We start from the raw sequence: 27,659 nt of genomic DNA, 5'->3' as shown, positions 1-27,659 counted from the left end.
GAGACATAATATGTTGCTACGGGTAATTGTTGTGCTCAAGTTCTCTACATGAAACAACAACTCGAAGATTTTAAACTCATGTATAATCACATTCCAATCAAATGTGATAATACAAGTGTTATAAATCTTTCAAAGAACCCAATGCAACATTCTAAAACTAAGCATATTGAAATAAGATATCATTTTCTTCAAGATCATGTGCAGAAATGCGATATAGTACTAGAGTTCACAAACACATACGATCAATTAGCAGATATTTTCACAAAATCTTTACCAGAATATAGATTATGTATGATCAGAAAAGAAATAGGTATGATGTATGCTATGAATATCTCTTAATAGATAGACCAGAGTTAATAAAAATAAAGAGAGATTTTTTAAATACTTTTACATAAACTTGAGATTCTTAACCTCATGTTTGAGACGCTTATTCTTTTCATACAATATCATGTCATTCTTATCCATGGGAACCGGCAAGCGAAATAATGAATCTAATAAAGATTTCAACTGTTTATTCTTATGCTGAATGATTCATTCCCTTGTGTGAGACTCTTGAACAATTCGTTGAAGTACAACAATTTGTTCTTTAAACTTTTCAACTTCATAATTTCTGACTTGTAGTCACTGAGAAAAAGCAACAATAAATGAGGAGTAGCAAGTCCTAAGACTTACAAAGTCGTAGATAGCATCAGAATCTGACTTATTAGCCAAATTATTATTTTCTTGCTGCAACATGGCACCAATGGTAGCTGCAAAAAGGACAGGAGTTTAAGGTGCAGAATGCCTCATGGATGGATCCAGAGAAATGTTAGAAGAATGAGCCATTGAGAAAAGAATTGAAAGCTTAAAACGAGAATTTTGAAGGAATGCAAATGAGTTATAGAGATGAGAAGAAAACTTGATGCGGATTGGATGAACTTTAAGACTGCTTTTATAGAGATATCATAAAGAACAAGGTGAGCTATCATCCAAGTCAAAGAGCAATGTGATTCTTTTTATCGATCGGTGAAAATGATATTATTTTTGAAACTCAGAGCCTTCATACTCGTTTGTCAACAACATCAGTCGATTTTTTTCAAATCTCCAGCCACACTTGTCGGGTCACGAAGATCCATTTTTTCAACTATCTACAGTTTTTACTAATGCACCGTTTTCTTCAGTCCATTTACTTGTTGTGGATCCTTTTTAATGATGTCAAAAGGGGGAGAAATGTTAGACTAAAACATTAACATTGTTTTAATTGCTAAACTTGTTATATATGTTTGAAATTATATTCATACTTTTGCTTGAAAAACTAACGTACATTCTCAAGGGGAGATTAAATATTAATACAGGCTTTAGTTCTATTAAATATTTGTCATCATAAAAAATAGGGAGATTGTTGAACCCAAGATTTCAAGTTTTGTATAATTATATATCTACACATGGATTTTGATGATAACAAATGAATTCAAAGAATAAATGAGTCTCAAGTTCAAGTTGTCTACACAATGGAGTCAAGCACATCAAGGAAACAAGCATGAGCAAGAAGAGAATAAGTTCACATTAAAGTCATAGAATAATATTGTAAATCTCTTAAAAATTTGAAATTATGATTAAGGCTCAAAATTAATATTTTATTATAAAGTATTAAAATACATTTTCCACATATGCATGAATATTTTGAAAATTAAATTTAAAAATTTTGAAAGATGATTGATTGTCATCTTTCACATATGCATACCTTGATTAAAGGGTTGAACTTTGAAAATATTAAAGATAATTGATTATCATCTTTCACATGTGCATGTTTTATTTGAATATTTTCAAAAGTGATTGATACTTTTTTTAACTTATGCAAAAGGTAAATGATTTTGTTTGAAAATTTTGAAAAGTAAAGTGTGCTCCTTTTGTCATATGTAAAAGGTAAAAGATTAGGTTTGAATTTTTTTGAAAAGTAAAGTGTGCTCCTTTTGTCATATGCCAAAAGTAAAAGATTATATTTGAAATTTTTGAAAAATGAATGATGTTGTCTTTGACAATTGAAAAAAAAGAACCTTTTATTTGAATTTTTTGAAAAAATAAATAATATTGTCTTTGACATGTAAATCTTTTTAAATTTGAATATGCAATCTCATATGCCTATAAATAGATCATTTGAGAGTTTCACATTCACAACATCCAGAGCATACAATATTCATTCAAAACTTTCATTCTTTCTTCTCTAAGCATTGAGCGTTAATCCTTGTTCATTTTGAGAGAAATATAATTTGAGCTGTATTGTACTTATTTCATTCATTGAGGAGTGTTTTCTGATAACCTATCCACTATCAGCTCTTGGATCAATAAAAGAGTGTGTATAACCCTTGTGCTTGTAAAAAGTATTCTACATAGGGAATGGTTGAATCACCACGTGTAAGGTGATTGCAAGTGTAGAGGGTGTTCTACAAGGATCCTTTGTAGCAGTATTGTTCAAAAGTGTAATAGGTTTCTATCTCCACCTAAAGGAGGTTGAATAATGAATTTGGGGATCCTCAAGGGGTAGCTTGAGGCGAGAACGTAGGCAGTGGGGCTGAACTTCGTTAACATACTGAGTTTGCTTCTCTCTTACCCTTACTCTTTATATTTATTACTATTTCGTATTTTGTTTATATTTGATATTGTATATTTGATTTATAATTGTTATTTTTTTTAAATACAACTCAATTCACCCCCTCTCTTGTGTTAGTCATCTGGGTAACAAGTTACCTAGTTTACCACCGAATAGAGAAACAAAGGTCGAGAAAGAGTTGGAACCTTCGATAGCTCTGACTTACAAGAAGTTGTATCATATGGCCCCTGCTGAATTGAATGAGCTCTAGGTGTAGTTGGAGGAACTATTAGAGAAGGGTTTTATCCACCCCAGTTCTTCATTGTGGGGAGCACCTGTGTTATTCATGAAGAAGAAAGATGGGTCTATGAGGATGTGCATAGATTATAGAGAGCTAAACAAAGTAACGATCAAGAACAAGTATCCATTACCCAGGATCGAATATTTGCTAGATCAACTACCAGGAGCAGTAATGTTTTCCAAGATCGACCTGCGATTCATATATCATCAGTTGAAGGTCAAGAAATAGAATGTGTTAAAAACTGACTTTAGGACAAGGTACGACCACTACGAGTTTTTGGTGATGCCTTTTGGGTTAACTAATTCTTCAACCACATTCATGGATATATGATGAATAGGATATTCAGACCCTATTTGGATAGTTTTGTTGTCGTATTCATTGATGACATCTTAACATACTCAAAGAGCAAGGAGCACAGAAATCATCTAAGTATGGCTTTGACTATACTTAAGGACCAAAAGCTATATATCAAGCTCAGTCTGTGCGAGTTCTGGCTTGATGAAGTGAAGTTTTTAGGTCACGTGATCTCTAGTGGAGGAGTAGTAGTGGACCCGAGTAAGATTGAAGTCGTACCGAACTGGCAGAGACCGACCAGTGTGCATGAGATTCGAAGTTTCTTAGGACTAGTTGGTTATTATAGGAGGTTTGTGGAAGGATTCTCCAATTTTCTGGACCACTCACCGCCTTGACTAAGAAGAATGTGAAGTTCGTTAGGAGTGATAAGTGTGAAGCAAGTTTTCTCAAGTTAAAGAAAAGACTTATGCTTGCACCGATACTTACACTGCCAAAGCCTCTTAAGCCTTTTGTGGTGTATAGCGACACATCTAAAACAAGACTCAGATGTGTGCTGATGTAAGAAGAGAAAGTAGTTGCTTACGCTTCATGTCAACTAAAGGACCATGAGTAGAATTATCCTACTCATGACTTAGAGTTAGCTGTAGTGGTTTTTGCTCTTAAGATTTGGAGATATTACTTGTATGGATCACAAAAGCCTCAAGTATCTATTTGAGCAGAAGAACCTTAATATGAGGAGGAGAAGATGGTTGGAATTGATTAGCAACTATCAGTATGACATCAAGTACCACCACAGAAAGGCCAATGTGGTAGTTGATGCTTTGAGTTGCAAGAACAAAGGAGGAGATTCGTCTGCTCCATCGTCAGAAGTAAGTTCCCTCTTATGCAATATGAGAAAACTGTTAGTTGGGAACCATAGTCAAGACGTAGTTTTGACCACAATTCAAGAGTTCATTCCATTGGATTAGGAAGAACTGAAAGATCATCAAAAGAAAGATAGCAAACTTACTGAAGTCATCGAAAAAATTGATAAGTCATAAGGACCGAAGGACTTCAATATCAGAAAAGATGGGAATTTGTATTACAAGAACCAAAGAGTCATCCCACTAGACCAAGAGTTAAAGGAAAAGGTGATGAAGGAAGCTCATAACACACCTTACACTACTCATCACGGTAGTACAAAGATGTACCACGATTTGAAGCAGCATTTCTGGTGTGAAGGAATGAAGAAAGACATTGTAGAATTTGTGAATAAGTGTTCTATCTACAGATTAGTAAAGCAGAACACCAGAAGCTTGTGGGTGAATTGTAGTCACTGTCAATCCCAAAATGGAAGTGAGAAGATATTTCGATGGATTTTGTAGTAGTTTCTCAAGGACCTTAGTCGGGAATAATACTATTTACGTGATAGTTGATCGTCTAACGAATAGTGCACATTTCATACCCATCAAGAATACAGATTCTCTGGAGAGATTGATGACAATTTATATAGCAGATATTTTTAGATTGCATGGAGTGCCTAAGACAATTGTATCAGATAGATACCCTTGTTTCACTTCACAATTCTGGCAAAGTTTGTAGAATTCAATGGACACTAGTTTGAAGTTCAGTAGTGAAAACCATCTACAAACATATGGGCAAACATAAAGGACAATTCAGACTTTGGAAGATGTGAGAGCATGTGTATTGGAATATGAAGAGAATTGGGAGAAGCAATTACCTCTAGTAGAGTTTGCTTACAACAACAGTTTCTAGACCACCATTCAGATGGTACCATATGAAGCCTTGTATGGTTAGAAATGTAGATCCTCATTGAATTGGGATGAAGTAGGAGGTAGTAAAGTGTTTGGACCAGAAATCTTGCAAGAGATAATAGACGAAGTCCACACAATCAGAGAAAGGACAAGAACAACATAGAGTCGACAAAAGAGTTAAGTTGATAACTGAAGGAGGAGTATATAATTTGAAGTTGGAGATTTGGTTTATGTGAAGGTATCTCCTATGAGAGAAGTAAGTTGTTTCGGAGTGTAAGGCAAATTAAGTCTAAGATATGTGGGACCCTATAAGATAATGGATAAAGTGGGAGCAGTTACGTACCTTGTAAAGTTGCCAACTGAGTTCCATAGAGTCCACAATCTATTCCACGTGCCATCATTGAAGAAAAGTTTTGAGAATCAGGCACCAGCAATGATGGATCTTGATAGTATACCTTTATAGTCCAACTTGACCTACGAAGAGAAGCTGGTACTAATCATTGACTAGAAGAAGAAAGAGTTATGAAATCGCAAAATTCCATTGGTCAAAGTACTATGACAAAATCATAATGTTCAATAGGCGACATGGGAGAAGGAAATTGATATGCGAACCAAGTACCCCCAGTTATTTGGCACCTAATCCAATCTTGTTTTGTTTTGGTCTCATCTCAGCTGATATTTTGTGGTTCACTTATGTATGAGATTAGCTGTACTAGATTTTGTACATCATTGTTTGGATATCAATAAAGTATATGTTTCCATTTCATAGTTTTATGGACCAAGAGGAACGATGGGATGAAATTTGTAAAGGATGTCAAAGTGTGAGATTATGTCACCTAAGCAAAACCCTATTCCATTTAACCATCCAAATTGTTCCAAATCAAAGATGGTTCAACCCTAATGAAACCCTAAAAGGTTGGCCTCCAAACCATATTTGATTTAAATTCTAACATTGTGTTTAATCACTTAATTAAATCACTTTCACATGCTATTAATTCCTCAAATTCATGTTATCCAATCCTTTAAACCTTAGAAATTTAATTGGGCCAAGAAAAATTGTATTTGAATTTGATAGTATCTCAAACCCTAACCCAACCCTCTTTAAACCCCAATGAAACCCACTTGTTTATGGCCCATGAATTCTGGCCATCTTAGCAAAACTTCCTGAGGAATTTTCCCCCAACCATGGCACACCAACCTCTATCCTTAATAGCCCCAATTAGTCACTTGATGTGAGAGAAAAATCCACCTCCCACCTCCCTTCTACACGGTAGTAGCAACAACCCCTTCAAGTCACTATTTGCACCTTTTTTCACCTAATCACCACCTATCAAGGTGTCACTCAAGCCATACTTCACTTTTCAGCAGTGTATTAGACATGCAAGGCATCGTTTCTCTCATTTCACCCATTTTCATTTTTGTTCTTGGAGAGAACACTTAGAAGCTCTCTCAGGCAATTTTTTTAGCCTTTTTGCATTTCATTTTTGGAACCATTGTAAGTATTTTCCGTGGGTACATTTTTCTATTTGATTTCATAGTCATTTGATTGGTCAAAAGTTGTTTCAAATATGGAAAGGTCAATCTGGATGATAATTTAGATAGTGTGTTGTAGTTTAGAGTTTTTGACCAAGCTAATGTACAAATCTTGGTCCAAAATTTTTATGGGGTGTTTTCAACATGTTTATATGAATGTTTGTTGGAGATTAGTTACATGATTAAAATTTTTGATGAAAGAGTTTCTCAGATCTAGAAACTTAGAAACTGGAAGAAGAAAAATAGTTTCTATTTTATGAAGTTTTGGATTTTTTGTGGTCTATTTTTACTCCAATGGTTTTGATAAATTTATATGATGATACTAACCATTTTATCTATATGTTAGAATGTTATTTTGAAATTTATTTTGTGTTAGTTTCAAAGATATGAATTTTTATGCAAGAGAATACTCGGCGGGGTCAAAAGTTTGATGATTTCAATTAGATCCTTGTTTTGGTTTATTTTTAGCCATGTGATTTTAATTTTAATGCGTGAATCTTCTTTAGGACACATTTTTAAACCATATGATGTTTTGGTGTGAATATCTCATCATGGTATGCCTTGGAACAAGTGTTTGATCAAAGCAAAGTTTAGAAAAAAAAAATTTGTTTTTGACTAAGTGCTGTAGCCGAGTACTTCAAGTGAGATTTTGTAATTTTTGGTGATTTTTATGTATTTATTCAAAGCATATTAGTTCTTAAGAACATGTTAGAAGAAATTTTTGGATTTCTAGAGTTCTTAGAGATGTTTTTAAGTAGGTCAAACCTTGAGATTCAAGGGCTTATATTTTAGTTAAAACTTTTGGATCTTTTTATTAAAAAGTTTTGTGTTTATGAGAAGTATATTTTTGTTGGATGTTTTAAGCATTTTTTTAAGCTTAAGATAGAAGGATCTTTGTTGCAATATTTCCTTTTGATCATGTGTTTTGAAGTTGAAAGAAATTGTAACAAAAACAAGAGATATGGCCTTTGGAAGTTTAGGCCCTATGATCTTTTTCATAGTTGTATTTGGTTTTAATTTTTTCTATGTTGATATTTGAGTTTAAGATAAAATTTATATATGGAATATAGCTTTTAGTGATTTTTGGAGTTAGAATATGAAATTTTTAAGTTATGAATAAAATTGTTATTTTTCCATATGTAGAAGATAAAATGGTTATTTTACTCTAAGTTAGGATTTTTCATATTTATAATTGATAGTGTTGAAGTTTCTAACATTTAAAACTCTTACTTACAGTTTCTCGTGTTTCGTGTTTTACTTCGTAAAACACGATAATCACCGTAAGTTAGCTCTTAACTATCAAATTACTGTATATGTGTGATACGTAAGGGAACTACAGTTTATGCATGCATGTTATCATAAATGCTATACTGTTCCATGTCACTTCATGATTATCTATGACACATAATATTCAATCATGAAATACTTTTTTATTTTTTTCTAATTAGTCATGAAATACTTATCTATTACATAATTTATACTATCACGTAATGCTATTTTTTACACATATATCATGTTATCTAATATTTTCTATTACATGTTATGTCATGTTATGAATTGTTATATGTTACATGTTATGTCATGTTACTAAATGTCGTTTGTTACATGTTATGTCATGTTATGAAATATTTTTAATCTCATAATACGTCAGGTCTTTCATCTTATGTTCATATCACGTTACGTTATATCAGGAGTTTTATCCTTTAATTTTATATCACGTTTGTCTCGAGTATAGTTTGTGTATCTCAGGAATAGTCTTTCAGGTCATGTCAAGTTTGTTTACGTCTATCACAACCCTAAGTGGAACTCATTTGTTTATGTTGGAGTGTTTAAACTAATGTAAAATTCCCTGTGTTGGATTTGGAGATATCACGTGATGGAACATGCTCAAATTGAACAAGAAAAAAAGAGAAATTACGTTGGTGGTGAGAGGTTGTCTCTAGTGGCCTTTTTCCATCGTGGTTCAAAATAAAATGAAAGGGGTGTGTTTGGGGGAGTGAGACCTCGAGAGGTTAGAGAGAGAGGGAGAGAGAGAGCATGTAACAGAGAGATGTATGGGGCTTACCGATGGGGTAACAACAGCAATGCGGAATAAAGACGAAGGCTCTGGCAACAAAACCTACACACAAAGGCCTCAACGTACTGGGTATATAACAAAGAACAAGTAAATCTCGAGACAGAGGAAGAGAGATAAACACACACACACACACACACAGATAAGATGAGCAGCTTACCAACTTGGTCATGCGTGGCGGTGCACGATGGCTGAAACCGAATGGAGATGAGCGAGAGAACCCAAGGGACTTGCTATGGCACAATCCAAGGGAAATTAAACTTGATTGAAACCAAAGAAACAAGACAGAAAGAGAGGGAGAGGGAGATGATGCTTACCGATATTGAAGATTTCAAGTGCAGGGGATACCGGTGACTAGAAACCAACGAGGAGGTGGGGCCAAGCAGCACCGAATAGCAATCTTAAAGAGAGAGAGAGAGAGAGAGAGAGAGAGAGAGAGAGAATACGAGGAGTGGGGCACAAAGAGAGGGAGATTGTGAGTGAAACTGAAATGGCATGAGGGGGAATGGAGGAGAGACTGACAGGGAGGAGAGAAGATTTGGAGGAAAAGAAAAACCTTCAGGGCCCAGGGGGCAGAAGGGAAGAACTAGGGGGAAAAGAAATGGCAATATACTTACCAAAATGCCGTCGTTCCTTCAGGCGGCCTGGTTGGGCTTTTCTGCAGGCTTGGGCGTATTACATTTTCCTTACACACTTGCCAATGTATATAATACAAAGTATAAAACTGAAATCACTTGATACAGACAATTGTATTAACAATGAAAGGAAAAATGTGCCAACTTACCATTTGATATCACTGCGATTGCCAGATTGTAGCTAATACAGGGAGTTGGGCAGATTGATGGGGAAGAAAGACACTAGGTAGTGGTTGTGCTTCTGGTGAGTTATAACCGCATTCGAGAAATCCATCTATTGGCTTTTAAAATTGCTATTGCAATAGTTCTTCCTTGGCAAGCCAAGGAACAAGGGATCAGGTCTTATTTATTAGTCCTATCGTCCGTTTTAATTTTATTAGCCCTCTCCAGTTGTATTCTCTCTTTTAATTCAATGCAAAATTGCTGAGGAAAATAAAAGGTAGAAATTTTCTCGTGGAAGACATTCCTATCGGAATGAGTGGTTATCCAAAATATCTTCATCGAAGTCGTGAGGCCTTCATCCTTCAATTTTAAAATCCTAAAGTAGCCTTGGCCCTTGACAAGATAAAAGCAGAATCCTGGCCTCAACTCCAACCATCAAATGAATCAAGGCCTGGAAGGCCCAAATTGTGATGCTTGATGATAAAATGGAGACTATAAATATTAACATTTTTTTTTAAAAAATGCTAGATTTATAAATACATCTCACAAAAATAAAATTTATAAATTAATATAGCAAGATGTGATTAGGACTGTACAAATTAACCGTAAACCCGAGGCGTACGTTTTTTTCGACCCGACCCGACTCAAAATATCGACCCGTTTACTTGCAAAATCGAAAACGGGTTATACCGTAACCATTTTTAATTTTATCGGGTAATACCCGTAACCCGTTTCCACACAAAATGTGCAGCTCGCACTCCCTCGGTGTTAAGTCTGTTCGCAATTTCCACAGTTGGGATTCTCTCCGTCGGCGTTGATCTGTTGTTCAGAAGGTCTCCCTCATCTCTCTCTCTCTCTCTCTCTCTCTCTCTCTCTCTCTCTCTCTCTCTCTCTCTCTCTCTCTCTCTCTCTCTGTGTTATTGTGAATATATGATTTTTGTGCGTGTATGCGGTATGTGTGGATGTTTTCTTTGGGTTTTCTAGGAAGGGGGTCATAAAATGCTTTTCTTCGGGTCAGAGAAGGGGCAACAGATCACAGCCCCAAACCGCAACAAAGAAAAATCGAAAGAGAGGGAGAGAGAGCACAATCTAAGAGAGAGAGAGAGATCTTACTGGCGTTGCTTAGGTGGTCGAGCTAAAATCTGGACTGTGAGAGTTTGGGGTGAATCTTGGGGTGGTTGATCCGAAATCAGTGGTGGCTGTTGGTGGGTCTTTAGCACAAGAGAGAGGGCTCGGCTGAGATCTCAGAAATCAGGGACGACTTTTTGATTGCCAGATTTGGTCGAAAGGGTCATGCTGTCGGTGATATTCTCGGTGTTAGGTTCAAAGTTGTGAAGGTTTCTGGTGACTCCCTCCTGGCTCTATTCAAGGAGAAAAAGGAGAAGCCTAGGCCCTAAGGTTTCCGAGTCGGAACACTATTCCAAAACTGCTATCGAGTCGAGTATCGAGTACAGGTAAACGGAATGCACCTATAATCGGGTCGGGTCGGAATATCTTGCTATCGGGTCGGGTCGAATTGGTGAACAGCCCTAGATGTGATGTGTTGTTTTTTCTTTTATTTATTTTGCCAGAAAAATAAATCCTTTTATCAAGTATTTTTCAAGTCATATTAATCCTTTTAGTTAATTTACAAATTTCTTTATGAACAAAATATTTCTCATTTTTCTAAAAAAAATTGAAAGCTATGCTTAAATGAAACGTCATCGCTTTTATTTTAGGTATCATATGGGTTGCTAGGGAGCCACACTTTGTGGTACACTAACAATCCTGCAAGGTTGCGGCCTCTCGAGTTCACTCCAGGAGGTTTTTGTGCCTTTATCATGTTGCGGTGGCAAAATCTCTAATTTTATGTTTAAGTGCTAATTTGTCGAATACTTTATATGCAACACGCTCTAATTAAGTGTTATATGGCTTAAGGGGCACGTGGCAAAGTTGTTGGTGTATTTGACGGATATAAATTAAATGATCTAATTAATAAATTTTCAGACCCAATATTGAAATTAATAAAATTGAAAACATAAAGAGCATCTTGGAAAAATACATAAAAACAAAAGGAATATTTTAATATTTATTTCTTTACTTTTTTAGATTGGTAGGTTTGATAGCTAAGATGAAATATAAAATTTCTATCTCATTTAATTATTATAATTTTTTTAAATTTTAACATAAAATATAATAAACAATTTAATTTTTTCAAATCATAAAATAATAAAAATAATAATAAAATAATATTTTATTCAACTTTCAACCTTTATCTAAAAAAAAAAAAAAAACTATCATCTCATAATCCAAATCTAAAGTCTACAAATTGGGTTTTGTTATTTGCATTAACTATTATAAAAAAATTAATATATAAGCGCAACTTAACCAAGAGCTTAGTTGCAGATGATCGGTTCTCCAAATGAAAAATTTGAATTCGAAACTCTCATCCATTTTAATTAAACGAAAAAAAAAAAAACATATCAGCAACTTATTTTTTTCTGACCAAAGTGGTAGGAGGGAAATGGGATTAGTGGGGTAAAATCATTATGAAAGAGAATAAGGAAAGAAGATTTTGACGAAGGTAAAAGTTGAATATCTAGAACTCATGATCTTCCCCTTTCATCCAACATTTTTTTGAAAAGTGTCCTTTGATCAGTAATTAGGAGTATATATATAATACATATACTTATAGAATCACAGGCATGCACATGCTGCACTACCTGCATGCACAACTTTTAAAGAGAAAAAGAACCAACTCCCATTGACTGAGATCCCCTTGGATTCTAAACACATTCTTATAGTGCCAAAAGATGTGACAATGCAAAAGAAAGACCACAATATGAGTGAAAGTGAAAGATGGAAGATAAAATAAGCTGATTATCAGTAAGAAAGACAAGCCAAGAGACAATCCTCTTTTTCTCAACTAATCCCATCTTCTTAAAACATAAAAGAAAATGAAGTACCAATCATGGAAGAATGAACAAACAAAGAAAAATTACAAGTCAAAATGGCTGAGCTATCCGAGCTCGCCTTTTCAACTTGACCAACCAATCGGGGTTCAAAAGACATAAAATCAATCTTTTGCGCCCGTTAATGCCAATATAAACAGGTTCATGTCATTGGATGCTCTCTGCTCCAAGACGTTACCATCTAGCAATTAGTCTAAAAGGTAGAATCCAAAGCCAATATTTAGTTTCTACCTCCCAATGCATAAATGAATGAGGTGGTTCTTATCCTAATGCTAACGGCTATTCAAACAATTAAAGGGCCCCATATTGTCCTAAACAAACAAGAATGATGATGAAGATGAACATGAGCTGATAACGAAGCAAAGACTGTTAGTGGAACAAGCTTGAACATATCTCTGTGCCGTTCCATGAATGAATGATTCCACGCTTGATTCTTGGATGCCTTTTCCTTGTTAGGCTAATTGATCAGCCATCCTTTTGAATTAGTAACTTTATTTTTTTTCTATTCACTTTTTCCCTGTTTTCGTCTGCAACGTGTTTCACCCATCTATCCAAGCTGTCAGTCTTTCAAGAAATTGTTATTCCCCAGTTGAGACTAGGTAGATGAATTCTGTTCAGAAGCTGTTCCAGAGGCCTGCGAAGCACTTGCACCTGCTCCAGTCACCCCTGATGTTCCTGCTGCTGCACCTGTTGCATTTTGAATTTGATTTCTCAAGTTATTTTCGACGCCAATGTGTTCCGATCAACCAATCAATCAAAAATGATTATCATTCACTTTAAATGAAATTGGAGAATCGCTTAAATGTACTACCTGTGACTGTAGATTGCATTGCCATTGAAGAAGGAAGAGAGAGTATCCCAGTGGAGCTATAGTGATGAGGCAAATATGGGTACTGTACCATTTGGGGATATTGGACTCCAAAACCATGAGGCTGGCTACTTTGTGCATATTGCGCATAGAATGGGTACAAATTATGGAACATCCCAGGTGGCCCTGCTGCCCTTGTTGTGGCATAGTAAGGAGAGGATTGTTGACCTCCATAAACACTATAATAGTTCTGGGATAGTTCCATCAAAACTCAAAATCAAGCAATGAAATGAAATTGGTATCTACCATTTGTAAGATATGAATACACATTATGTACTAACCGTGGGATACATCGCATCATGGGAATATCCAGTGTACCTGAGAGTTGACCAAAAAGGTTTTTTTTTTTTTTTAAATAAAATTATAAAAAAAAAAAAAAAAAACAAAAGACAAAACAAAACAAAACCGAAAACAAAACAAAACCGAGAACAAAACATTAGACAGATTTTCCTCTTTGATCTTTCTTGCTTACCCATAAGCCGAATAAGGATAAGTGTATTGACCCGTAGGTTGATGGTAATATGTGCCCTGATAAGCAGGTGGGGTAACTACGCCAGCTGCTCGTCCAAACCGCCCTGAACCTGAAAATTTAGGTTCAAAACAAAATTAATTTCTGTAGACTAGGGCCTTCAGATCCCCATATATTTCATTTTAGCATCAAATAAATATTCAGTGAAATTATTTTCTTAAAGCTAGATAAATAATAAAATAGAAAACTTTCCCAGTTTGAAATGGATGGCAGAATGAAAAATAGAGAGCTGGATGGAAAGAAATCCCATTGTGAAAATGGAAAAAGCATGTTGAGGGTTGAATACCCTGTAATCCAAACCATGCTCGTATCACATTGTTTCATGATTCCATATCAGAAGAATACTTGAGGATCATTAACCTTTGTAAAGCAAGTACATATTGAAACGCCTAACTGTCTATATACCAAAATCTTGAGACATAACAAAAAAGGGAAAAAGAAATGAAGAAGACGGAGACCTTGTTGAGGAGTTGGTGGACGAGTCTTCTGTGCACCAAGAGATGCCAGATTGCAGTTTGCTCTTCTTCCATCAATGACAGGAGATGGATTTTGACACGCTCTTGCGGCTGACTCTGGATCCTTAAACGTAACCTAAGAAAACAAGGGAATAGACTTGCTTTTTCCAAATCATATAAATAAATGAAAGGAAGCATAGAAAACTAACATTCGAAAGCTAAAGGATTGAAAGAAAAAGAAATGGGCTTACAAAACCGTAGCCCTTGGATCTCCCAGTGTTTTTATCTGTGATAACAACAGCCTCGAGGATCTCTCCGAATTGCTCAAAATATCTCCTCATTGTATCCCTTTGAGTCTCCCAAGCCAACCCTCCAACGAAGATTTTGGTAAAAGTTGTGTCATTGTACTGCCCGGGATTGTTACCACCCACCATCTGAAATTGCCTTTGTTGAGACATGAGAAATATCACAAAGGGAGATTCGAAGGAAAGCAAAAGTGCAAAACCTCCAAATAAAATCAAGAAAAAGGAATTAGACGGAAACTCCCAAGAACATGAATCCCAAATAACCCCCACAACCCAAAGATAGAGAGAGGGAAAAAAATGGAGATTTTGGAAATAAAGGCCAGAAAAGAGCTGATTTATTTTTCAGAGATCACATCAACATAATCACAGACACTCGTGCACTTGTGATTCAGCTTGTTGTTTTTCTTCTTCTTTTAACGTCATGTTTTTTAGGGGCTAAGCAGCCACTTTTTCCAAAGCGTCAACAACTCCTCAGATTCCTCAAAAACGATACCTCTAACGAGAAAATCATTATTGATGAGGATGGAAAGGGAGGATGAGAAAGAAAAAATAAATAAAAACTTCCTGAGAAAATATTAATACACAAAGGAAGGATTAATATTGTAGAGAGAGAGAGAGAGAGAGAGAGAGAGAGGGGGAGAGAGGAAAAGGAGAGACAAAAGAGATGCTAGTGGGCGCCCACGACAATGGTAGACATGGAGAGGTTGTCCAATGAGATATCTGTATTAAAGACCAAAAGGCTAACCTTTTTTGCTGTATCACCACTTTCTCTCCCTGAGTAAATTATTCATGTTAATAATATATTGTGGAAGGTGGGTCTGCTGCATCCATGGAACCTCTGCTTCTCTGTATTCAACCTTCTATTTTTTACTTTCTCCTACCCCACTTTTTTGTTATAAATGATAATTGATATTGCCTGCCCCTTCTGGTTATGGCATTTGGTGGGGCTTTCTGAGATTATCATACCCTTTCATACACACTCGCGCGCGTTCTCTCTCTCTCTCTCTCTCTCTCTCTCTCTCTCTCAAAAACCAAACCGTTTCAGCGAAGCGAGTCTCTTTCTATCTCTGTATCTTTTATCTGTGTTTGGGTTTTCTTTCACGGCCTCTCTACGGCTTCAACAATTCCCTTAAAACTTTCTGGCACGAACCTCGAAAAAATAAAATAAAAGAAATAGGGAGTAAAATAATGGAGGAGGAGGCTGGAGGAGAGCAATTCTGGGAGCACCCCTGGTTTTGATAATGAAGCCAAAGGTCAACCTCCGATTTAGGGCTTCCTTCTGAATACCCGAAATTGCCCTTTTTGTTCAAAGTGTTACCCATCACTGCTTCTACGAGTACTGTACTGCCCTTCAACGCCAACGTGGATAGGACATTCACTGCACTGTAGTACATCATCGATTCGATTCTTCTGGCTTTCAAGATTTTTGTCAAAACAGTCAATGCATTGTTTGGAATCTCTTTTAATAATCTTACCCCCGACGTTACTTTCCAGGCACTACACTAGCATGGTATAGGTCATCAACGTCTGACCTTGTATTTATTATGGATTAAAAACCAAGTTGATGGGGCCAATACATCTCAGTAGAGGTGTCTTTTTTTTTTTTTTTTTTTTTAATATAATTTAAGAGTTTTTATATTTTGATTTATATTTTTTAGATTTTATATTCAATAATCTCTGACATCTTTATTGATTTGGCAAAATTTAATTAAATGTAAAATATGATAAATTTTATCAAAATATAACTGCATTGAATTAGTTAATAAAATGAGATGAAAGTTTTAAGTTACAATAAATTTATAGATTTCTTTAAATTTGCAATGTTACTACTCACTAATTAAATGTGTTTTTTATTCTCATTTATTCCCCTAACAGTTAGAGGATGCAAGCATTGTTGCGAGCCCGGGTATGCATGAGTGATAAGTTTTCATTTCCCTCTCTCAATAATAAAATATTAAAATTATTATTATTAAAAAAATAATATTATATTATTATTTTGATGAATCTAATTTCTAATTTAATATAGAGTAATAGATATAGAGGTTTTGGATTTATAAAAAATATGTACTTTTTATCAAAATTTGAAGATAGTTTTGATAAAACCAACGTGGTTGTTCTAAGAAGGATGCCCAAAATTTGAATAATCTATACCAAAAAGACCCCACATTGAGTTGGGCATATTTAAAATAATTTAGATTTCAACTACAGTACTTAGCCAAAGATAGAAGATCACTGTTGGTTCATTAAATATTAAAATATTAATTTCTCACTCCAAGCAAAAATACTATTTGGTTACTAATTTAGAAATTTAGATGTATTTAATCAAATATTTTTTGTTATTAGCATCAAATGACATTTGAAAATGACTAAATTTTGAAGATGTATTTAATCAATCCAATGAGAATACTCAAACCTATTATCTTTGCATATTTTAAATAAAGATTATTTAAGTGATTAATATAAACGATTATTTATTTTTTGTCTCTTAAAAAAGTAACTAAATTAAGCAAATTTTTTATGAATATTATTACTCGAACTTAAAAGCATAATTCATAAACAAATATAGTATATTGATCATCATGGGTCTTTTTTAAGACGATGAACATTTGAATAAAAGCATACAACGTATCTAGGACTGTAAATGAACTGCTAATCAGATCCATTTATCCTAAAAATCTACTTTCCTGTACAAGCCACATATAGGGATTGTTTAGATTTAGAAATCATCTCATCTCATCTCATTTCATTATCACGATTTTTATAAATTTTTACACAAAATATTATAAATAATTCATTTTTTTTTCAAATTCTAAAATAATAATAATATTAAAAAATAATATTTTAATAATAATTTATTCAACTTTTATATAAAACAATCTCATTTTATCTCACTATCCAAACAGTCTCATAATCTTATTTTTGAAAGATCTTAATGACAAAAATCATTTACAAGATTACAATTAATTAGAATGTTTGTCTAAAAAAAAGTAGACATGTAAAATAAATCTTAGAATATCTATTATTTCTGGATAATATCAATAGTTAATAAATTGTAACATGAATTAATTAATTTTTTCTATTTTATTATAAATCTTAGAACTCGCATCTGATACCATGTTTTCTGATTATTATAAGTTCGAAATCAGTGCAATATTTGTTGATCCAACTGCAAATAAATAAATAAAAACAAGCGGAAAGCATGGCAATCAGCATCTATGAGGGTCAAACTCAAAAGGAAAGAAGAGGAGAGAGAGAATAAATATATTAAAACACTAACGGAATCATGACTGTCACCACCACACAACGGAAGAGATCGGTCAAACTTCTTTTATTTTGAATCATCGTTATATTTCCTTTCCTTCTTGTTCTTCTTCTTCTCTACTTCTTCTTCTTCATATTATTATTATTATAAAAGGATAGAAAATCTGTAATACTTTTTTAGTTATTATTTTTTTTAAAAAGAAATAATATTTACATTCATGATTGTATAAATATCGTATAATTTCTTAAAAAAAAATAAATTAAAAAGACATCAACATAAAAAATTATTAATTTTTTAATCGTTGACTTCACTATTTTTTAAAACGATTACACGGTATCTACATACTCTACGACTGTATGTAACATTATTCTTTTTAAAAAAAATTCTATATATTATACCATCATCACATTAAAAGTAAAATGTAACATATTTATTACTATTAAATAATTATTTATTAAATACTTTTTATTATATTTTACTAATAAGATACGTAGAATGAAAGGTAAATAGAACCAAAGTGTGATGTATAAAATTTATTTTATTTTTTCTATTTTTGTCTGCTATTGCCAATGCTACAAACACTAGCACAGAGCTGTGCTTGGGTGGTGGATGGTTGTGTGAAAATGTGGCCTCACTTTGACCTTTTCTAAAAGAGCTGATAATGACAGCTGATCTCGAATCTTATCTATGAGGAACCTTACCATACCCCTATATTATTTGATTTTGTCCATTTTTTATTTTATTTATTTATTTATGATTCTCACATTTATGGACACTTTGTAACCCTCTTTCCTCTTTTGTTTGAAATCATGCCTATATTTTCTTAGAAATGTAACCAGCATATTTTAATAAGAGAAGTTCTACTATTATAAAAAAATTATATAAAAATAGATTTATAAATTGAATTAATTTTATGTAATTTGTTAGATCTATTTTATAATAAAAATAAATTTATAATATAATATATCACATCAAATCACGTTAATTTATAAATTTATTTTAACTAGTGTATTTCTTTTCCAACTCAAAAAAAAAAAAATAATGAAAAATAATCATTCTTTGTCGGTTTGTCCTTACCACTTAAAAAAGACCATTCCCAAAGTCCTAAAGGTACCCCATTAGAAAAGAAAATGATGGATGGCCATTTCAAACTTGATAAAGTAGGTCTCTTCCCTTAATGTATATACCATATAACTAATCGATCCTTGTATGAACCAATCAAAGGTTAGTTTGACCTTCTAACGATAGGTCAAACTGAGAAAATAGACAAAACTATGGTCCTAAAGATGGGTTGGCCCTTTGAACAATAGACCAAATCGAAGAGGTTCACATATAGACAAGAGAATGGGCCTGTAGAAGTAGTAGGCCTGAAATTAGACCTACTTGGGTCGTAACGTGCCAACTATGGGCTAGAATTGGGCATAGTTCTTCTTCTATATTTATTTATTTTTTTATTTTAAAATTGGGCATAGTTCTATACATTCATACAAAGTTACAAGAACACACATCCTAATTATAATTAAGCTAGAAAAATTAAGATGCTGGAAGAGTGTCAAAAGCCAATCTTATGTTTTACGTTTTGGTGTTTTGGGAATCTTAGGTTGATCAGTACTTAAGGCTGTATTGATGATTTCTTAAATCGATTATGATGTTTCCTTCCACTAAAGTCCTTGAGGAGAGGGAGACAAGTTGATGAATTAACGTTGGACTAAATCATCGAACTTAAAAGTAAATCTTACTTTGCATGCTTATTCACGTGCGGAAAGCAAGTTCTCCCTTCACGCCTCGATTCCTCCCTGTTTATTAACCCATGATAGATAAATATGTTGTTCATCTGTACAGGTAGAATCATTAGGCGAAACATTTTTAACTCGTTTCAATAGAAACATAGGATGTCTTAGGTAGAGTTTGGATAGTGAGATGATTTTAAATAGAAGTTGAGAGTTGAATAAAATATTTTTAGAATACTTTTTTTAATATTATTATTGTTTTGAAATTTGAAAATTTTGAATTATTTATTGTATTTTATGTGAGAATTTAGGAAAATTATAATAATGAGATGATGTGGTTTTGGTATCTAAACTAAGATAAAACGAAATAGAAAAATAGGATGTCTATAATTTTATCATCATTGCACGTAAAATTTTTAATAGATATGCTTTTGAAAATGCTTGCCAATGGTAATCAAGTGATCATAAACTCACACAGTCGATAAATGAATCCCAAAGCTATTTAATTTTTGCTTGCAACCACCTCTGAAGAATTTTGAGAGTAACTCTAGAGTTGATCAGAAGCTTATAGATGCTGAGATGGGATGTTGGAAAGCTGAAGTTATCAAAGACACGTAGGGGGAAGCACAAGTTGAGTTAGTATGTAGTATAGCCTTTAGTTTGTATGGGCAAAGGGACATGCTAATATGGGGGTACACAAAGAATGGATAGTTTAATGTAAAAAGTGCATAACACTTAGAAATGGGTTGAAGAAGAAAAGGGAAGGGTGAAGTTTCTAGTTGCCTAGTAAGGGACACTTGCTGGAGAGTAATATGGAGTATGAATTCCCCAATTGTGGTGAAGACTTTTAAGTGGAAAGCTATCAATGGTTGTTTACCCATGAGAGTGAACTTGACTAATAGGAGAGTTATTGAGAACCCCTTGTGCCCTATTTGTGAAAGAGAGGAGGATTCAATATGCCATACCTTGTGGAGTTGTGCTTCTACATCTGATGTTTGGGCTAACTCCATGAATCCTGTTTAAAAATGGGCCAGTTTAGAAGGTGATTTTTTGAAGAGTTGGGAGAAACTATCTCAGAACTTACAGCAAGACGAATCAGAAATTGTGACACCCATTATGAAGGGGTTATGGATTAGAAGAAACAAATTTATCTTTGAAAAGACTTTCTATAGCTCGCAAGTGGTGGTGAAACAAGCAAGGGATAGTCTTGAGCAATTTCAGCAAGCACAAAGCAGCTTAATGGGGCTTAAAACCGATGCATCTACAGAAAGAAGGTGGGTGAGATGAAAGCCTCTAAAAGGCAATAGAGTTAAGGTGAATTGGGATGTTGCATACGATTTGAAAACCAAGAGAATGGGTACAAGGATTGTAATAAGGGATGCTCAAGGAGAGATTCCAGTGTCTATGTGCATGAATAAACAAGGTGTAGCACACCCAATGATAGTAGAAACTTTGGCGTTATGGAGAGCTCTGAAGTTATGCGTAGAACTCAATTTTTCTACTAATACTTTTGAAGGAGATGTTCTAGAGGTCACTAAGATAATAAGCAAGGTTGAGGATTGCTAGACTTGGTATGGACAATTGGTTGAAGATGTCCAAAAAGCTATGCAGTGTAGAAGTGGGTGGACAATTCAGCATACACATAGAGTGGGAAATAATGTAGCTCATCAACTCGTAAAGATAGGTCTGTCTAGTCAAAACACCAAGATACAACATACTATCAAGTTTCAAAAAAGCTATGTAGTTTAGAAGTGGGTGGACACTTTAGCATATACATACAATGGGGAATAATGTAGCTCATCAGCTCACAAAGATAGGTTTGTCTGGTCAAAATTTCAAAATACAACATACTATCCAGTTTATCATCCAGATAGTCCTTTCCATGGTTAAAACAACTTTAGATTGATGCTATTAAGTCTAAATCTAAATTTTCTTAACCTAATCAAATTTTCAAGGTTTAAAGGGTTGAATAATGATGTCATAACATAAATTAGAGGGATTAATATCATATGGAAGTGATTTAATCAAGTGATTAAACACAATGCTAAAGATAGAATCTATTAAGGTTTTGAAATCAAGTTTGGGGTTTGGAATAACCGTTTAGGGTTTCAATTTCCTCCAAGCTTTTCGGGGTTTCAATTTGATTATAAGTATTTAGGGTTTTACTAGAGTTGAAACCTCTTTGATTTGTTACAAAATGGATGATTGGATAAAATAGTATTTTGCTTATATGGTATGATCTCACACCTTAATTTCTTTCACATTTCCATCTCATAATTCCTCTTGGTACCAAGTGCCCAATACTATTTACCAAGTGTGACTAACATCTTGCCAAGTGTCCAAATGAAATTTTTCTAACATAATTTGGATATTCCGTATTGTGATTTTGAAAACACTCATTTAGCGCTATTGTTGAAGTCACTATTCCCTATGAAAAAAGTAAAAAATAAACTTTACTTTGAAAGATCCTAAATAAACATACTAACATCATAGTGCAAACTGTTTATCAAAAATCAACTCTAAAGTGCCTCAAAATAATCAAAATATGTTTTCGAACGGAAATTTCTTCTAAAAACTAAAAATAGGTTTATTGCACCAGAAAATCTTAAATATTTCTTAGAGTCTAATGGCATAGATCGTATCTCATTCTGACACTTCTAACTATCTCAAATAAATATCATATTTTTGGCATCATAGTGAATAGTAACATTGACTTTGCTGATAGATTAAAACCTACGTGATTAGTTGATTTGTGAAAATTTACGAGATTTTCATGAGATTTTTAAAGTCTAAATAAATTCATCCCTTGAATTTCTGACGAATTGTTACAATAATAATGGAAGTGTCACATTTTGTAGCATTACCCATAAATAATATAGGAGTTACTTGATATATCCTGCCCATATTTTTTTCATTTGAAATTCTCAAATCCAAATATCTATCTAAATAAAGCCTAATTTGGATAATGAGTTGAGATGAAATGAGTTAGAAGTGATTTGAGTTAAAATGTTTTATGAGATTTTGGAAAATGAGAAGAAAAAAATTGAATAAAAATATTATAAAATTAAAATATTGTTAGAAAAAGTTGAATAATATTATTTTTGTTTTAGGATTTATAAAAGTTGAATTATTATTATTATTATTTTTTTGTGTTTTGTTTGAAAATTTGAGAAATTATAATATTTAAGTAATGATTAAGGGTGGATTTGAGTGTTGAGAAGAGTTGTGAATAATAGTAAAAAGTAGATAAAAAATAATAATAAAGTAATAAATATTAATAAAAAATAGGTAAAAAATAATAAATAGTAATAAAAATATATGAAAAGTAATAATAAAATAATAAATAATAGTAAGAAGGATTGAGAGTATTTGAAGTATTCTCAACATCCAATTGTAGCCTAAATGAAATTTTTGAAAATAAAATTTTTTTAAAATACTTAAGATGAAATATAATGAAAAGAAACAATCTCTATGGTTAAATGTTTTTCACTTTACTATAATTAGGAACTCCCAAACATTTCCAAATTGCACGACGTGTGCACGTGTATCGGCTTAATACAAATTATGACATCGCTTGACAAGTGAGCCGTCCATGAACTATGCTGATCTATACGAAGACAAAAGGACAAATAAATATCCTGTTTTTGTTATGATTGTCGTAGTCAGCTTGGTGTCGACATTTTGGAGTAAATCCATGTGAGATAGAATACTGTCCATGAAAAGTCGTGCGGCAAGCCGGTGCAGCCTGTCTGAGGAGTCCGGGTCTCTGAAAGGAAATCCAACGGTGGGGAAATTACCTTCTCATTGGTATCCACGGCTGGATGCAAGCTTCATTGCCAGACTTTTTTAACTAGCTGGATGTCAACGACGCACCAACAAGGTTAACGTGATCCCGTGGAGCAGATATTCTGTCACTTGCACTGGTCGGCAATGCATGTGATTAGAATCTAGATTAGGGTAACATGCATGTGATGAGCTGTTTCCTTGGATGCATTTCCGGCTTGGGACATCATGAGTGCAAGGCTAAAAACAAAAAAGACAAAAAAAACCCTTCACGGATGCATTACTGTTTATTCAACAATTAACCACATAATTAAGGTTATCAATACATGACACCCTTGGTGACTCTAATATAAATAATATAATAAGGACAGTGCTACATCTAGGTGGATGTACGAGACTCTTCCCGATAAGAACAAAATTAATTTTTAATTTTTTATATTACTAAACATTTGTTTTTAAAAATATTTACAACATCACTATAAAATATTTATTTAATTATTAAGTAAAAATAAATAAATAAAAATAATTGTTGGGACCCAACAATCGGTGACTCGCATTTTTTTTTAATATAAATATGATATAAATAATATGACATTAATAAGTATTGTGTATGTGGGTTTTAATTAGAAGGATAAAAATAAAAGACAGCCTTGTGGAATGGGCTTGTTGGACCATTTGTGTAAGTTTTGGATGTGGGCTTTGGTGTGGGTTATAGAATGGACCTTATGTCAAAATTTGAGGGCTCATCTACGGGCTCAAGGGACTACAAAGTTGGGTCCAAATATGTCTTTCTAAGGTTGGGCTAAAAGCCTTCACTCTTACCAAGTTTGGCCCAAAGGTTTCAAGCCTACAAAACATTTGGGCCTAATTTTTAAGGTTTTTCGAGAAGGGTTTTCTTAAACCTTATAAATCCATATGGGTCTAGGCGTATCACACATATTTCTAGCCTATCACATTCTTAGTGATTGAGGATCCTTGATTAAAAACTCTTGAGTTTACTCTTAAATTCGTCCATACTTAGCCCTTTATGCTTGGACCATTAATAATGTCAAGTATTATTCCACTACTAGCCTCTTGATAGTTGTTCTAAAAAATAAAATACTAGAACTCTTCTAATAATTTTAGCTAAACCTATGGTGTGATTCTTAAACTAATAAAAATAATCCCTAAAATTTTCCAAAAAATGTAATCATCATCTTACACTAACCTAGATTAAGGGAGCTAAGTTCAAGTCTTAATGGAACTTTCAAGTAGGGCTCTTACACCACCATTTGACGTGGGGAATTACTCTACCCGGTCAACGTGCAAGTTATTTCACTAGTTTCAAATCATCTGACACGAACAATCACTAAACTTGATCAACACATTCGAAGACAACACACATGACCAATCCTGAAAATCACACTACCTGGTCAATTGACTAAAAGAGACCACATATGATACACCCAGAGAATCTCTCTACCCATTTATAAAGTGAAGCCAATACAAAAATATTCCACCCTAAACATCATGAAAACTCTCTTTAACTTATATGAAACTCGTGGCAATGTGTCGTAGGAATGGTGCTGAGATTTCTCAACCCCGTCCATGATAATCAACACACATTAAGACTCACGCACCCAGAAATCACACTCACCACCAATCCACACCCTTCAAACTCATCATCTCAAAATCACAATATAAGATAATCTGTAAACATAATGAAGAAGATATATACTATTTTTCATGTAGAAGACAAAGGTGATATGAACTCGTAGGAAAGGAATCCCTTGAACCAACAGTTAATTGAAAATTCTCTCAAGAAAGCCAATATCAAGTCAATGGAAAAACTTAGATCCGTTGAGGAGCTCATTTCAAGAACCTAGATTATATGAAAATCTAGACCCGTTAAAGAACCTGTCTCAAGAACCCAGATTACAAAAGAGGAACACCATAAAGGTTGTGATTTACTTTTGATAAGTTACAAAATTCATTTAAGAATAAAAAGAGATAAACTCAACTTGCAATAGATAAAATTTATCAAATTTCATAAACTTGTTAAAATGAGACTACAAAGAGTATTTAAACCAAAGCCTAATTAAAACCTTAGCCAAAATAAATCTCCATCTTTAAAAAATACCCGGAGTGAATAGTGCTACGTCTACAGTAATGCAGCTACAGTTCTCGGCTACAGTAACTTCTTGAAATCATAGCTTAACAAAATAATAACTTTATCAATATGCCCTTGAATAGGCACCCCCTTAAGTCATTCTCATAACAAACCCAATTATTCTAAACTAATAAAATAAGTCCTTTAAATGATATAAACAAGTTCAAAGCCTTCAATAACAATAGGCCCAAATAAGAACTCTAAGTTGTGTCTTCCATAGCTCGTACCACATGAATCAAAACTGGATCTCCTTCTCTCAAACCCATCTTGAATGTTGGGTTCTTGCTAGACTCATCTACAGTAGATTGCACCAATTATTGCATTACTTCCTTACTCTTCACAGTTCTCGATCTTGTGATTGCCTCATCTGAAACTTGCAAAGGATCTTTAAGATTTGGTTCACCTTGGTGCCCATCATTCCCCATCTTCTTAAAATGATTCAACCTCGAATCTCCAACTACATCAAAGGGAAAAAGATCAGTAACATTGAAAATAACAGAAACATGATATTTACTTGGAAGATTCACTTGATATGAATTATCATTAATTTTCTTAAGAATTTAGAAAAGTCCATCCAAGCTACTTCTATCATCAACAAGAAAAAGTATCAAAGCTAAAGGAGTAGGTGGATTAAAACTATAAACAACTTCAAAAGGAGAATATGAAGTAGTAGTATGCATGGTCTTATTATATGTAAACTCTATAAATGACAAACAATTCTCTCAAGTTTTTAAGTCTTTTGAACAACAGTGCATAAAAGTTGAGTTAATTCCTATTAGCTACTTCAGTCTGGCCATCAGTCTGTGGATGACAAGTAGTGGAAAATAAAAGCTTAGTACCCAATTTTCCCCATAAAACCTTCCAAAAGTAGCTAAGGAATTTAACATCCCTATTAGAAACAACACTCCTAGGCATACCATGAAGTCGCATTATTTCCCTGAAAAATAAGTCAATTATGTTTGTGGCATCATCAGTTTTATGATATGAAATGAAATGTGCCATTTTGTTAAATCTATCCACAACAGTTTTATGATATGAAATGAAATGTGCCATTTTGTTAAATCTATCCACAACCACAAAAATAGAATCTCTACCTGTTTTTGTCCTATGCAGCCCCAAAACAAATTCTATATATATTTATACTCATGGCTCACTAGGAACGGGTAAGGGTGTATACAACCCATGTGACAAAATTTTAGATTTGTCTTTTCTACATATAATGCACATGCTACAAATGTGATTGATGTCTCTTCTCATCTTAAGTTAAAAGAAATGTTCATGCAAAATGTCTAAAATTTTCTTGATACCAAAGTGTCCCATTATTCCCACACCATGTGCCTCATGTATCAATAACTCACGCATAGAACAACTAGGCACATACAATTTGTTTTCTTTAAATAGATAACCATCATGCTTGTACAACTTGGCAAATGCCTCCTTATCACATGCCATATACACATCAGAAAAATCAGCGTCATCTACATACATGTCTTTTACATATTCGAACCTAAGCATTTTGGCACTTATAGAAGTAAGAAGGACATACCTCTGGGATAAATCATTAGCAACAATATTCTCCTTACGTTGTTTGTAAAGGATGACGTATGGAAAGGTCTCAATGTATTACATCCATCTAGCATGCCTCTTATTCAACTTACATTGACTATTGAGATGCTTCAATGATTCATGATCAGTGTGGATCACAAATTCCTTAGGCCACAGGTAGTGCTACCACGTCTTTAAAGCACGAACAAGAGCATAAAGCTCTTTGTCATAAGTAGGATATTTAAGGGATGCCCTACTTAGCTTCTCATTGAAGAATGCTATGGACTGCCTATCTTGCATCAAAATGGCTCCAATCCGTATTCCTAAGGCATCACATTCAATCTCAAAAGTTTTGTTAAAGTCATGTAATGCTAAAATAGGTGCAGAGCACAACCTTTCTTTAATAGTAGTAAAAACATTCTCTTGATCAGCCCCCTCACTGAAACCCAACATTCTTTTTAATTACTTCAGTGAGTGGTGCAGCAATGGTACTAAAGTCTTTAATAAAATGCCGATAAAAGTTAGCTAAGTCATGAAAGCTTCTTACTTCAGTGATGCTTTTAGGTGTTGGCCACTCCTTGATGGCCTTGACTTTCTTTCCATCTACCTCAATACCTTTTGTACTAACAACATAACCAATAAAAATAAAATTTTCCATGCAAATTGTATATTTATTAAAATTAGCATATAACTTTTCATATCTTAACACATCAAACACATATCTCAAATGCTCAATATGTTCTTTTAAGTCCTTGTTGTA

General features: G+C 33.7%; 1 protein-coding gene and 1 long non-coding RNA gene across 4 annotated transcripts; both read right to left on the bottom strand.

The window, feature by feature from the left end:
- Positions 1-5,168: 5,168 nt before the first annotated feature.
- Positions 5,169-9,335, bottom strand: LOC122302013. Its single transcript, XR_006240268.1, has 5 exons — positions 9,143-9,335; positions 8,843-8,925; positions 8,686-8,758; positions 8,517-8,593; positions 5,169-5,392 (listed from the first exon to the last, which is right to left on the bottom strand). It is a non-coding gene; the product is annotated as an uncharacterized LOC122302013 (long non-coding RNA).
- A 2,846-nt stretch (positions 9,336-12,181) lies between these two features.
- LOC122311913 (RNA-binding protein 24-like) lies at positions 12,182-15,598 on the bottom strand. 3 transcript variants are annotated; one of them, XM_043126704.1, is made up of 7 exons: positions 15,176-15,598; positions 14,377-14,569; positions 14,129-14,261; positions 13,614-13,722; positions 13,423-13,459; positions 13,085-13,331; positions 12,182-12,960 (listed from the first exon to the last, which is right to left on the bottom strand). In XM_043126704.1, the coding sequence occupies exons 2-7, from the start codon at positions 14,557-14,559 to the stop codon at positions 12,869-12,871; spliced, it is 801 nt and encodes a 266-aa protein (XP_042982638.1). In that variant the 5' UTR covers positions 14,560-14,569; positions 15,176-15,598; the 3' UTR covers positions 12,182-12,868. The 3 variants fall into 3 exon arrangements, with proteins under 3 accessions (XP_042982638.1, XP_042982631.1, XP_042982622.1); XM_043126697.1 differs by having other exon boundaries at positions 14,377-14,559; positions 15,176-15,597; XM_043126688.1 differs by lacking the exon at positions 15,176-15,598 and having other exon boundaries at positions 14,377-15,127.
- Between the last annotated feature and the right edge of the window lie 12,061 nt (positions 15,599-27,659).

This window comes from Carya illinoinensis, chromosome 1 (genome assembly GCF_018687715.1).
Source record: "Carya illinoinensis cultivar Pawnee chromosome 1, C.illinoinensisPawnee_v1, whole genome shotgun sequence".
Lineage (NCBI taxonomy): Eukaryota > Viridiplantae > Streptophyta > Magnoliopsida > Fagales > Juglandaceae > Carya > Carya illinoinensis.
The sequence above is the reverse complement of the archived record's forward strand: the minus strand, read 5'-3'. Positions and strand labels throughout refer to the sequence as shown.